We start from the raw sequence: 13,681 nt of genomic DNA, 5'->3' as shown, positions 1-13,681 counted from the left end.
GCAGAGAGTTCCAGATTACTAGGTTTTGGGACACACCCACTCTCTTTAAGTGTTGTTATTCTGAACTAAAACTAAAAGCTTAAAATAAATTCAAGTCAAAGGGCTAAAATTACTAACTGGAAATAAATAAAAAATAAAATGAACCCAAAACAAAAATTAAATACAAATTAATTGACCCTAATTAGTAATAATTAATAATAAAATAATATTAGGAAATACATTTTATTAAAATGACAATAATAATAATAATAATAATAATAATAATAATAATAATAATAATAATAATAATGATGATTAAAACACAAAGTATACAAGTAAAAGTCGATTGATATTTATTATCAGTTTAATCCATTTTCAGGTTGGAATTATACATCATAAATAAATACAATCGTTAAATGATATTAAATCCTATTGTTTTAAATTTTTCCGTTTTTCTCACAATTTAATGATTTAATGTTTATTAAAAACACAAGGTAAATGCATTGTAGTGGTTACAATGTAATAATCTTGAAACGCAAAAAGAATGAAATCATGCACGAGCAACAATGTGTCGATGCATGATTGAAGACCACGCCCCTCAAGCTCTCATTGGCCGGGGCTCTATTCAACAGCTCGGCCTGTCCATTGACGTCACGGACGTCAGGCTTCGCACATGGAATTGCGAAGCTTTTGCGCTTTTGCGTTCCAGCCAGCCGAGCTCACGGACGCGCGAGGAGAGCCGCCGCTCATCGGTGCTGCGCACAGGCTGAGGGCTGTATTCCGAGACCGCACTGCAGAGGTTTTACTTTCATAAGTTGGCTTTTTTATTTTTTTTTATTTCGTTTCTTCAGAAAGACTGATATCTCCTTTACGCAATGGAGAAGATGTCTCGACCTCTTCCTATAAACCCAACTTTCCTACCTCCGACCCACGGCGTCCTGAAATCCCTGCTGGAGAACCCCATGAAGCTGCCCTTTCACCATGATGAAGGTAAATGTGGGTGAATGTTTAGAAAGATTTAAATGGTTTTCTGCATCAGTTATTGGCTGTCAGGCGCGGTGCGCGCTTTGCTTTCATTACATTCTGCACATAAATACGCGTCATGTCACTGTGTTTTCAGTACCTGCTCATGCATACATGCTGTCATGTATAATTGATTTGAATTCTGATGTGATTTTAGGTGTACGTTTTTGTGTATTATTATGGTAATGTTGATGTTTTCATTACATTGCATTGCATTGCATTCATTTAACGCGCAAACACAAATCCATTGAGCAGATTTTGCCTAAATGCATGATGTTACCTGCGTAAAATGATTGTTTTGCACATTATTAAAGCATCTGCTCGCTGAGAGGAAGGATAAGTAGAGTCTACTCAACTGATACTGACTTTATTTGGACTTTTGGATCGAGGTTCGCACGCAGTGGAGATGATTTGTACTCATAGTTCCCTACAGGTGGCGCTACTGAGAGTCTCTGATTGTTTTATGCTCCCTCAGTCCTCATCATGCGTTTACAGTATAAATAAAAGGCTATTTTATTTTGGATGCACGTAAGCAGGTCATGCATTGGCGAGATATCCTTTTTTTTTAGTGTGCAAATTCAATATGTTGGTTTGGTTTTGGATTAATTCACCCGCGTTCTTCACTCTCATTGCATTCCAAAACTGTACTTTCTTTCTTCTCTGGAGAAATGTTGAGAAATTCCCACTTTTTCCACGGCTGAGAAACAAAGTCACAAAAATGCACAATAAAAGTAACAGCTGGTGAAAGAAAAACAAACGAGAAAAAAAAAACATATTACATAAATTGGGCATTAATTAAATGCACGTTTGGAACAACACAAATGTGTAATAGATAATAATAATAATAATGACAATAATAATACTGATTTACTTAAAAATAATATTTTATTAAGATTATTTTAATTGTGAAATGAAGACAATTAAGCAAATTTTTTTCTCCAAATTCTCATTACTGCATCACAGTGTAAAATTAATTTAATAAAGTCATTTATTTAATAAAATCAGTATAAATTAAGAACAGTTTTGGAACAACACAAATGTGTAATATATAAAGTCTCTTTACTTTATTATTATTATTATTATTATTATTATTAAAATTATGGTGATAAATGACTTTATTATAGTGTTGTTTTTATTAAAATCAGCATGCAACACAACACAAATATGCATAAATGATGACAAAATGTACATTTCTGGGTGTGACAGAGACAATAATGCCTCTGCCTTTTTTCTCCAGGGTTTGGGAAAAACAAAGAGAAGGAGAAGAAGTTGGAAGAGGACGTAAACACTCTCAGTGCCCCTCAGTCCGCCTTCTTGGGGCCAACGCTGTGGGACAAGACCCTGCCGTACGATGGGGACAACTTCCAGCTAGAGTATATGGACTTAGAGGAGTTTCTGTTGGAGAACAATATTCCTGCCAACCCTGGGAGCGAGCAGAACCAGCCTTCCCAGCAGCCCCTGCAGCAGCAGCAGCCCCCCTCCGCCCCGCCTACACCTTCAGTGGTGGATCTCAGTAACCGGACGGCCACGTCTGTTCACTCCGGGATCGTGAGCCAGAGCTGCCTCCAGAGTCCCAGCAGAGCAGGTACCGACCCGAGCCTTGAAATGACATCCGGAAGCATCTAACCTGTGCTTTCTGTTCACATATGCTCCTAAAAAAATGCAGTTTTTTCATACACTATCCATGTCAGGGTCCAAAAAGAACCTTTTGGTGAACAGTTCTAAAAAAGAACAGTTTTTAGAACACTTAAAGATTCTAAAGAAACTTCCGTGGAATTAAAAGTTTCCATGGATGTTAAAAGTTCTTCATGGAACCATCAATGCTTATTTTTGTGTATGCTAAGTTCATCTTCTTCTGCTTTGGTTAATCACCAGTGTTTTCTGTCTGACCTCTGTTGACCTTTAAAGATTCACATCACAATAACCCAAACTCAAGCGTCTGTCGTGGAGTTTTGAGTGACAGAAGTGTGAGTTTTGAAGTGTTCGTCAGATTCCTTGGACTTGGCTCAGTGGCGACTGCAGTGTGTTTGGTTGAAGTCCATGTGGTCAGGTGTTTGCGGATCGTGTTGTGCTCTCAGCTGTGTTGGGAGCTTTATCTCTGCCGCCTTTCGGAATTTGATTAATATTTTGTCATTATTACACATATTTTAATATTAAAAAATTACAAGTGATTTTTTTTATATATATATAAATATATAATTATGTATTCTTAATATAGAATTAAATGTGTGATAATGTTTAATACGCAGCACTTGAATTTATTATATCATAGTATATGTATTTAATATTAAATATATTTATTATATATTATGACCGATTGTATAAATTCATTCTGTATAAATTGCATTCATGCATTGCTTATATTGGGGGCTTTTTATCATTGTGACACTTCTGCAATGAAAACAAAAGTCAATTTGCACATGCGGATACGGTTCATAGTGATAATGCATTACACACTGACAGGCACTGAAAAAAAAATGCATTTAAAATCACGAAATATTTTTTTTTATAAAACAACATTTAGTGATTGTGTTTGCAGCACATGCTTGATGTGCATTTTATTATTCAGACTATGAATGCATCTGCCCAAACATGAGTGGCAGCTCTGGCCGAAGCGCACCTGAGGAGCCGTCAGAGTCACCTGTCACATTGATCATAATTTCCCTCATGAAGCAGTGACTCATAATTCACTCCTACAGCCATTAAACCTGCCATGAGAAATCTGACCAATTTCTAACAACGTGTTATGTCTTTAATTTGTGTAAATGTAGTTAGTGCATTAAATCACATGTTTTATGGCTAATGTAGGTGGAAACTCTAGAGTCACGAATGTGACCATCATCCTATTGACACACCAAACTCCAAACAGACAGTTCATCATGTTAGTAACAGAGGTACTTGAGCACGCATGGGCGAGCTTTGAAAGACAAACAAACACACTAAGTAAAAAAAAATAATTGCATTTTGCATAAAGAAAATAGAGCATAATGAACATTGTTTTTGTGCTTGTTTGTTTATTTTTATTTTTATTTTTATTATTGGATTTTCACCTTAAATTCTCATTACTCCATTAGTGAAACATTACTTTCTTAAATTAACTTTTTAATTAATATTAGCATAAATTAAAAACACAACTGCCATGGTATATACATAATTTACAATTAAACCTTTATTATTATATTATTATTATTATTATTGTAGAAATTAGAATTTGGAGGGAAAACGTGCTTAATTATCTTGAAAATAGTCACAAAATATTCCATCCTAGCAGTCTTTGTTTTCTTTAAAATCTGAAAATTTATATCATTTATAATATAATTCTATAACTTGTACATACAAATGTGTGTCAATGAATAGTCCTATGCACTGGAAAAAAAATTAAATGAACATTATTAATTGTATATGTATTATATGTATTATAACACTTATCTCCGTTTATTTAGATTTGTGTGGTATTTTAGCAGATTTAAGAATATTCTTCCACTCGTTTTGATTTCATTTGAGTTCTGCGTCAGAAAGGGAAACTCCTACAAATGCATGAATGGTAAGGTCAGGGGGAAATATAAATGTGTCCAGGCCTTTTCAGCGCTATTTCTCTTCACTGTGAGGCTTTAGTAAATCCTAGACAGTAGGCTACTATTTTAACGCCGACGTGAGGGGAACTGTGTGGACGCGTCTGGCAGAATCTGGCACAGGGTTACTAGACTCTACACTTTTATTCCCTTGAAGTGGGAATGAAAAACCTTCACCCATATGACCGTCGGCGCGTGCAGAGCTCAGTCTCACCTCAGATTCCCCTCACTCTGTGTCTTCAGTGCGTGTTTACATTTCTGTATGCGCGTGTCTCGGGTGTGTGTGTGTGTGTGTGTGTGTTCTGTCTAGACTGGAGGTTCAGGCTCCGTTCCACACATTTCACGTGAAGCCACCGCGTTCTCAAAGCAGCGTGCGCTGCCATGTGATCAACACATGCGGCCGTGAGAGAGAGAGTTTGTCGAGGCATGACACGCCCCTCCCATTCCTTTCCAGCGTTCTGATTGGGCTCCGCGTCATTGGCCCCGCCCCTCGCTCGCCCGTCCCACCTGTCTGTGTTTTGTCCGGCAGAAGTACACTCTGTTCTCAGCGGAGACTCACATTGCCTGTCGTGCTGATTCACGTGCTCCCAAAACACACAGGCTTGCAGAGGGGAAAACGAGAGAGAAAGACACAGTTAAAGTGTTATCACAACTGAATTTGTGTTTTGAGATATAGGCTGCAGTGTCACCGTGCTTTTGCAGAGTTGAGCAAAAGTGGCTCTTTATGCTACTTGAGTTGCATATTAATTAAACTTACAAGATAATTTACTGAATTGCAGTTCACAGTAATTCATCACTTGCATAATTTTTTTTGACCAACAATTCTCTAATATGTAGTAGATGGGCCTACATTCGGCTTTTTTTTTTTTTTTACAGTTGGCATTTGTACTTGTGTTACTGTTTTTGTAATATTAAATGTATATATTCAAATATATAAACATATTTATTTGTTATATTTTATTATAATATTTAATAATACATTTACTTAATATTATGTATAAAACTATTTTGACACTAATAATTTAAGTAATTAATATTAATAAATTGTCAAATGAATTACTCTTCCACCATGGTTTATAAATTATGTAATATATATACATTTTATATATAATTTAAATAATCTTTGTAAATTAAGTAAATTTTGAAACTTTTTTTTTCAAATGTTTTTGTTTTGTTTTTTTAGAGAACTGAATAATATTTTGTAGTTTTTTTTTAAATATTAAAAGTAAATATTTTTACAATATATAATAAATTATGAAATTATTTATTTTTATTTTTTCTTCAACCTTTGGTTTATAAAATAAAAATAAAATTCTATGTAAAAAAAATAAATAAAAAACTTTGTAAATTAAGGATTGTTTTCAGATAACTTTAATATTTTATATTTCTAATATATTTTATCATGTAACATTATTATAAAGCATTATTTATTATTATATGTTTCTAATTATATATTTAATATATTATGACATTTTGACTAAATGTATTAACTAAAGCTAATTACAAGATTTGTTTTTTGATATCTGTGTGAACGAGCATTGTTAGTGAATTTAAAACCTCATAAATAAATGCATTAAGAGCAGTAACATTAAGAGCAGTAACATGCAACTATTTCAGCTTCTTTCCATTTCATGTTACTATTCTGCATCCTCAAATCAGATTCACAGCATTGAAACAAAAAAACTGTGAATGTTTGTGGTTTCTGCTCAGTCCTGGTCTGAAAGCCATTGTCTTGAGCTTGCTCTGTGACTGTGAATGTCTGCAGTGTGAGCGGCGGTCAGCAGCGGACTTTGCTCTCGATGTGCGTGACAGATCTCTTTATGTACTGTTAGCAGTAGATAGTAGACGGCTGGAGGTTATTCATCAGCTTTGAGTACCAGAATAAATTGAGATAGTGACGTTAGTTGTGATAATAAACATACACAGGGGTCAGAAATAATCTCCTGGCACCTCCAAAAGTGACAAGTCTCTTCTGCTCATCAAGGCTTAGATAACAATACATTAGTCATTTCTTTGTGTGTGTGTGTGTGTGTGTGTGTGTGCTTGAGCTCTTTCTGTATGAACACCACTTGCTTATCAAATGTAATGACATTCAGACATTTTCATGCGTGCATATATATATTTTAATCACTCTGAGGTATTTACAGCTGCTTATTTTATGGCAGATGTTGGTTTTGTGTTTTATCACTGGTTAGAATAGAGCTTGTTAGGGCTTCTTCATCCTGCAGTCGTCCACTGGGAGGTGAAAGCCAGGGTTCACGGGACGGTCACGCTCATATGCTTTCACTGTGTCAGCGCTCAGACTCCGCCCACCGATCCGGACAGAGGCCTGTGATTGGTCAGTAGACCTCCACCCCTCACCTCTGCCCCTCAAGGAAAAATCCGGCTCTGTGATTGGTAGAGAGACGGAGATGAACCGATAGAGACTCATAAGAGGTTTATTCAGTCAGTGCTGTGTGGAGGTCAGAGCTGTTATACAGGACTATACACACACACACACACACACACGCTCTCTCTCTCCTATAGTCAAAATACTGACTATAAGAATATTAAAGTGATGTTTAATCAAAGCCTGATCTAATCTAATCTTTTCTCTTTGTTCTCTTTATTCTATCTGCTATTTGAAGATAGATGGTCATAAATGGTCATAAATAATGACTAATAATTATTAATAGCGTTAACATAATTTATTTATTTATTATTTACTATATATAAAACTATTATATGTATTATTATAATTATAGATTACTTTATTGTAATTTATTATTATTATTATTATTATTATTATTATTATTATTATTATTATTATTATTATTATTGATTTCTATAAAATCGTATTATGCATGAATAATATATAATGTAATATATATTATTTTTGTCTTGGATATTTCTTATCCTACCTATAGAACCTAAACAGTCATTTATAATTGTACTATTTAATAACCTAAATATAATAAACATACATATTATTATTATAATGAATTATACTATAATAGTTATGATGGTGATTGTTAATATCATATTAAAATAATAAATATTGTATTTTCATATATTATATAATAAAATATAATGAAATGTGTTCCTGTAATTAAAGATTATATACATATAAATACAAATTATTATTATTATTATTATTATTATTATTATTATTATTATTATTATTATTATTAAATCTAAATATATTCAATAAATTATTTGGAAAAAATTTATCCTCAGTAGGGTTTTATCTCATGAGCATGAACATGAATGATCATTTAAAGTCCTTGAAGATAAGTCAATTCTATCATTACTTCTCACTCAGAAAAAAATAAATAAATAAAAATCCTGAGTCACGTTGGCTGTTTGACCGTCATAAAGCAGGTCTTGGTCGGGTCAGTTTAGATACATTTGTTCATGATTTACTGTCTACTTGTTTGTAATCAGACAGTGAAACACACACACACACACACACACAGAGAGAGAGAGAGAGAGAAAGAGAGAGAGTTTGGTCAGGCTTTAGCATTCATAGCTTACAGCTGTGACTAGGGGTGTCCATGGTTAACCGGTTAACCGATTAACCGTTAAAAATTGCGTAACCGAGTGAAACATTTTGCTCGGTTAAGTGACGTCAATGGCGTGCATTGAATTTAGTTGTAATACATTTTTGCACCACCAGAGACCGCCAGAGCGCTCCCAGACATTTGTAATGTCCACAAGAAGAAGTCATTTTTCTAATATGAAGCGGGCAAAAAAAAGTACAGCGTTGGAGCACTTTAAAATTGAGAGTGACGGGGCAAAATGCAAGTATTGCAATACAGTGCTTAGATATACTTCAAGTACAACCTCGTTGTTGTAATCTCAACAGCCAACACCCGGGCATCATTAGGCCGGTCAGGACTCACTGGATGCGTGGCGATGAGCGAAAGCATCTCAGCTGCGTGGCGTGTCTGTTTTTAATTCGGCTCCCATGTTAACAGGTTAGAGCTTGCCGACTGCCTGCGTGAGACGCGCGGCTCAGGCGCGGCTCGACGCGTGCATGCTAGAAATAGAACTGACGCCTTGTTGGAAGCGTTTCCAGGCAAAATATAATAGGAAATTATGTTTATATGTCATTTTGTACACAAATACATATTAATTCATGACATTTTGATATTTGAAAGTCTATAGGTTGACATAAATTCAGATATAAATGTAATTAAAAAAAATAATTATCGATTTTCAAATATTGTACCTGTCAAACATATCATAGTCATAGCCTTAGCGAGGCGGCCGCGGAGCCTGCTTGTTACCTTCGCCGAAACACCGAAAGTTACATAATCATTACTAGAGCCTGTTCCTTTATAACATAGCCAAAGGTCGGTGTATATTTGCTTTATACATTTTAGGCTTATTCTCAAATACAGATTGTGTTAGTGGGCGGGATTATTAGGTAGTTTTAATAGGACAGTTTGACCGGTGAGATTAAATTTTGTCGGACATTTTTTTTTTTTTTTTTGGCCAATGTCTGGAAATTACCGGACAACGGAAACCCTGGCGCACACTATGGTTAACCGATTATTAACCGCTAAGGGCCTCGGTTAACGGTTAATGAAAAACTTGAAAACGTGCAGCCCTAGCTGTGACCTTTGACCCCTGATGTGTGTTTCTGTACAGTTCCTCGTATTAATGCTGCTGTGGCTCATGAAGGAGAAGCAGCTTGTTGTTTAACTGTATGTGTGATTCAGAGTCAGACAGCTGTGTTATTGTGTGTTTCTGTAGGATTGTGTGTGTGGACGTGCGGCTCTCCGCTCCTGTTTAATGACCTTTAATTCACTCAAGAGTTTAATTTGATCGTCTAATCCCTCACTAGTGAACACACACACACACACACACACACACACACACACACACACACACATACACACACTCACTCGCTCCTGTGTTTGACGTCTTTAGTGATCATTATTACTTATTATTTAGTAATATTTTGTATGTAGATGTGTAAGTGTGTGTGTGTGTGTGTGTGTGTGTGAGATGTGGGTTCATGTTGCCTCTAGTGCTCAAGAGATGGTATTGCACATTTATTATGTATAATAATGAATAATGAATTAATATTTCTTTATAATGAATTTAATATTATTTAGTATTAGACATACTGTAGAAAAAATCTAAACATAATATTTAATATTTTTGTTTGAATAATCTTATCAAGTGTTTTCTTAGTCGAGTTGTGTTTTGTCAGATGAGCATGAGCATGCATCAGATGCTTGAAATGGTGATGTGAAGGCAGTGAAGATAAGTCAATATTATCATTACTTTAGATTTTCTCTTTCTTTCTCCTTCTTCAGTTCTCCCTTCACGTGATACGCCCAGTCCAATAGATCCGGACTCCATCCAGGTTCCGATCGGGTACGAGCCCGACCCCGCCGACCTCGCCCTCTCCAGTGTCCCGGGACAGGAAATCTTCGACCCACGCAAACGCAAATTCTCAGCAGAGGAGCTGAAGCCACAGCCCATGATCAAGAAAGCACGCAAGGTCTTCATTCCAGAGGACTTGAAGGTAGAGACACACACTGAAGCATAAAGCACAGAGCAGAGCAGATTCAGGGCCTTGGGAAGATTGAAATTCGGGTTTTACAGCAGATCTAGCTTAAAACATGCAAAGTGACTTTTTTTTGTATAATAATAATAATGACAGCAAGATTTTCATATTATTAGTAGTATTATTGTTATTGTGTGTCTCCAAATGTTTGTGTAACAAAAGTAAAATAAAATAATTTTTTGCAATACTACTAATAATTTTATTTTATTGTTTTTATTTTTTTTATTTAATTTTTTTGTTGTATTCTGTTTCTATTTTCTATTATTATTATTATTATTATTTTGCTATGCACTTTTTCTATTTCTATATTAATTAATGTTGCACAAATATGAATTATTATTAATATTATTTGATAAACCCCATTTAATTTTTTACTATTATGATTATAATTATTATATTTTTAATCAGTTTTTTCTCTTATTTAATTTCCTTAATTTTATAAATTGACATTTACTATACATTATGCATGTATTTAAATGATGTATTATCTATAATTCTTTTGAAAAAGTACTTGCTTTACGTGCGTTATTTTATAAAACTCAAACATAATCACAAGTACCTACTTTAATAGGTTGAAAAAACAGTTTAGTATTAGATAATATATAATATGTAATGCATTGATATTAAAGTTCAGTAAAACCTGAGAGAAAATATCAGTGAAAACAACTATGATCATAAGAGTTCATCGTGACTCGTGAGTCATGTGACTATCTGTTGGCAATAATTGTACATCCGTCCATAAATATCACAAAATGTAAAAACAACAACAACACATAATTCCTGTACTGTTTAAAATTGTTTGTTTTTAAAGGAATTTTTTAATGGAATTTTGGCGTAAGTGAAAATTCCGAACAGAATTTTGTGAGAATAAATAGTTTCTCATTTGCTTCTCCCTCCATCTCCGTGCAGGATGACAGATATTGGGTACGGCGCAGAAAGAACAACATCGCGGCCAAACGCTCCCGTGATGCTCGGCGGCTGAAAGAGAACCAGATCGCCATCCGCGCCGGATTCCTGGAGAAAGAGAACACGGCGCTCCGACAGGAAGTGGCCGATCTGCGGAAGGAACTCGGCCGCTGTAAGAACGTTCTGGCCAAATACGAGGCACGGCACGGCCCTCTGTGAGCCCCTCCCACCTCCACAAACCCCGCCCACATACACAAACGGGACTTCTGCAGCACCTCTTCAAGAAGCGGCGAATTCTCTCTCTTTTTTGTTCACGTTTCTCTTAACACTTTTCTCTTTACAAACCCAGTTTGTTCATAAAAAAAAAATCCTTGTGTACTTTCGCACATTCACTTTTCTCTCTTTCCTTTTATTTGTTTTGTTTGTCCATGTATTCCTTCAACAACGATGGATCGTTTGTCTGGAAATGGGTTTCTCTTGAGTGTTTTATACACCTGTAACACGGACTGATAAATATTTTCCTTGCCGCACAATCACAATCAATTCCTGTCTGTCAATCATCCGCTCGTCCCGCCCCCTCTTCTCAGAAGCCCCGCCCACTTCCTGTTGCTAGAGCTTCTTTATAATGTGTATATTAATGTATTTTAGTTGAATAGCTGTAACACAGCGACACCTTTCGTTCTGTGAAGTGTGTATAACACTAGCTAGCGTCAGAACATGATGTTTGTTTCATTCTTTTCCTATTCTGTGAGTTTTTGTCTGTTTTATTTCATCATTAATTTTAAACCAACACCAGCGTAGTTTTTTTTGCGTCTTTCCTGCTTTGTCCAAGGAGCAATAAGCCTGAAACTCCTCAGAGGGCAAAACACATGAAATGTAAGCTAAAGTTTCTGCAAAGCCTGTGCATAGCACCATCATTTCTGCTGTAGTGCGGAAACTTTCCCTCCAGAAATGCTGAATCCATATTTGTCTGTTTCTCTGCCTGCACTAATGCGTGTTTCACAATCTGATCTGGTGCAATGTTTCTACCTACAATATAATCTGCCTGATAATATTTATGGATTTTTTTTCTCTTTTTCTCTTATTTTTATTTTTATTTTGAATGGAAGATTTTTTTTTTTTTTTTTTTTTTTTTTATATTTAGCTGTTAATAACTAATATTGTTATAGCTGTTCTTATTGTCATGGCTGTATAGTAATTTTTCCTGATTGTTAATTGTTTTATTGGATATTTCAGCATGAATATTGTTTTAAAGCTGCAGCCTAAAGCTAATTGTAAATTGGTCTTTTTGTTTTCTTATTTTTACCCAGAGCATGTTTTAAAATCTTCATTTGTTTTTAACCCCGTACAAACCGATATTTGTAGTGATTTCTGTTCTTTCCTTCTGTTCTGCAGCTTGGCGTGTCTGTCGGCTGTATGACTGGAACGAATGTGTTTTAGGAGGTTTTGAGGCATTCGTTGAGCAGGACGGTGTTGTCTCAAATACTGTGGTTGAAACCCAATCAGTTTGTTTACTGCAGACCAAAAGATACAGCACACAGATTTATTGATAAAACAGAGTTTTAATGTTTATATATATATATATATATATATATATAATATGAAATATATTCTATAAGCTGTTTTGTACAGTATTTTTCCTATATAATACTGTCTGAATATTTTCAAGGCACAACAAATCCAGAGTAGTGCAAGAGAAATATATGATAGCATACTTTATATATCTATTATTCAGAGCTAAGTGACGTAGTGTTTTGATATATTATGAAGTATAATACGGGGAGTAAATGAAAGCCCGTCATCATGTCCTCTGTTTTGGGCATTAAAAACCTTCTGCACCCTTGTATTCAGATAGCCTTTAGTATTCTGTCTCAGGAAACGCTAGCAGCCGGACCTCAAACCATAACTCATTATAAGGATTGAATATTTATATATTGCTGTACATCAGTAGTTTTTGCTTTAGTTTTTTTCAATAGGAAGGAGCTAAATTTTCTCAATCTTACTCACACTCTTGATGCTGTGTAATGAGTTTCATTGCAGATCATTTTACAGTATTGCTATTGGTTCTTTGAATGGAAATCTAAAGGCTATGCTTTTTTTAGTTAATATGAGAGTGTTTTTCGCAGCAGAGTGTTGATATTGAATGTTTACTGCGGCAGCTCTGAGAGCTTTGGCTTGGTTGAATGTTAAAAACATGTCTTGTTGTGTCACTGGGTTGGTCTCGAAGGTCCTGTAAAAGTTTTTCTGATCTGAGATCATTATATTTTTCTGTTTATTCTATTGAAAGATGCAGGGTTTAAAGCCGGGATGGCAGATCTCAGGTCAGAAGTTGCGTCTGATGCGCTGGTGACCTCACTGCAGACAGTAAAAGTCCTCGACTGCCCCGGTTGAGATGTGCACAGATCTGTATTATTGAGGATTGATGGGGATGAAATGATGCTGTTTCTTTTAATTTCCCCTCATGTCTGTTTGTGGTCTAAATGCAGATGTGAGATGCGTGTATAAAGCCCTGTGTAGACTGTTTCTATCTGTACAAAACCGAAATAAATCCAGGGTTAAGACAAACTGCTTCTTGTGAATAATGACCCCCAAACATGCCTCCCCAAGGGCGTGAGGAAGACCCAGCCCAGTTTTCAGTGTT

The 13,681-nt window shown here is 35.3% G+C and overlaps 1 protein-coding gene across 1 annotated transcript; it reads left to right on the top strand.

The window, feature by feature from the left end:
• Window positions 1–662: 662 nt before the first annotated feature.
• On the top strand, window positions 663–13,605 carry hlfa (HLF transcription factor, PAR bZIP family member a). The gene is made up of 4 exons (XM_026221573.1): window positions 663–969; window positions 2,240–2,587; window positions 9,881–10,092; window positions 11,044–13,605. Exons 1-4 carry the CDS (start codon window positions 855–857, stop codon window positions 11,257–11,259), a joined length of 891 nt encoding a protein of 296 aa, XP_026077358.1. The 5' UTR covers window positions 663–854; the 3' UTR covers window positions 11,260–13,605.
• The last annotated feature ends 76 nt before the right edge of the window (window positions 13,606–13,681 follow it).

The sequence above is a fragment of the Carassius auratus genome, chromosome 3 (genome assembly GCF_003368295.1).
Source record: "Carassius auratus strain Wakin chromosome 3, ASM336829v1, whole genome shotgun sequence".
Taxonomy (NCBI): Eukaryota; Metazoa; Chordata; class Actinopteri; order Cypriniformes; family Cyprinidae; genus Carassius; species Carassius auratus.
Note: the sequence above shows the minus strand (reverse complement) of the source record. Positions and strands in the feature narration are given on the sequence as shown.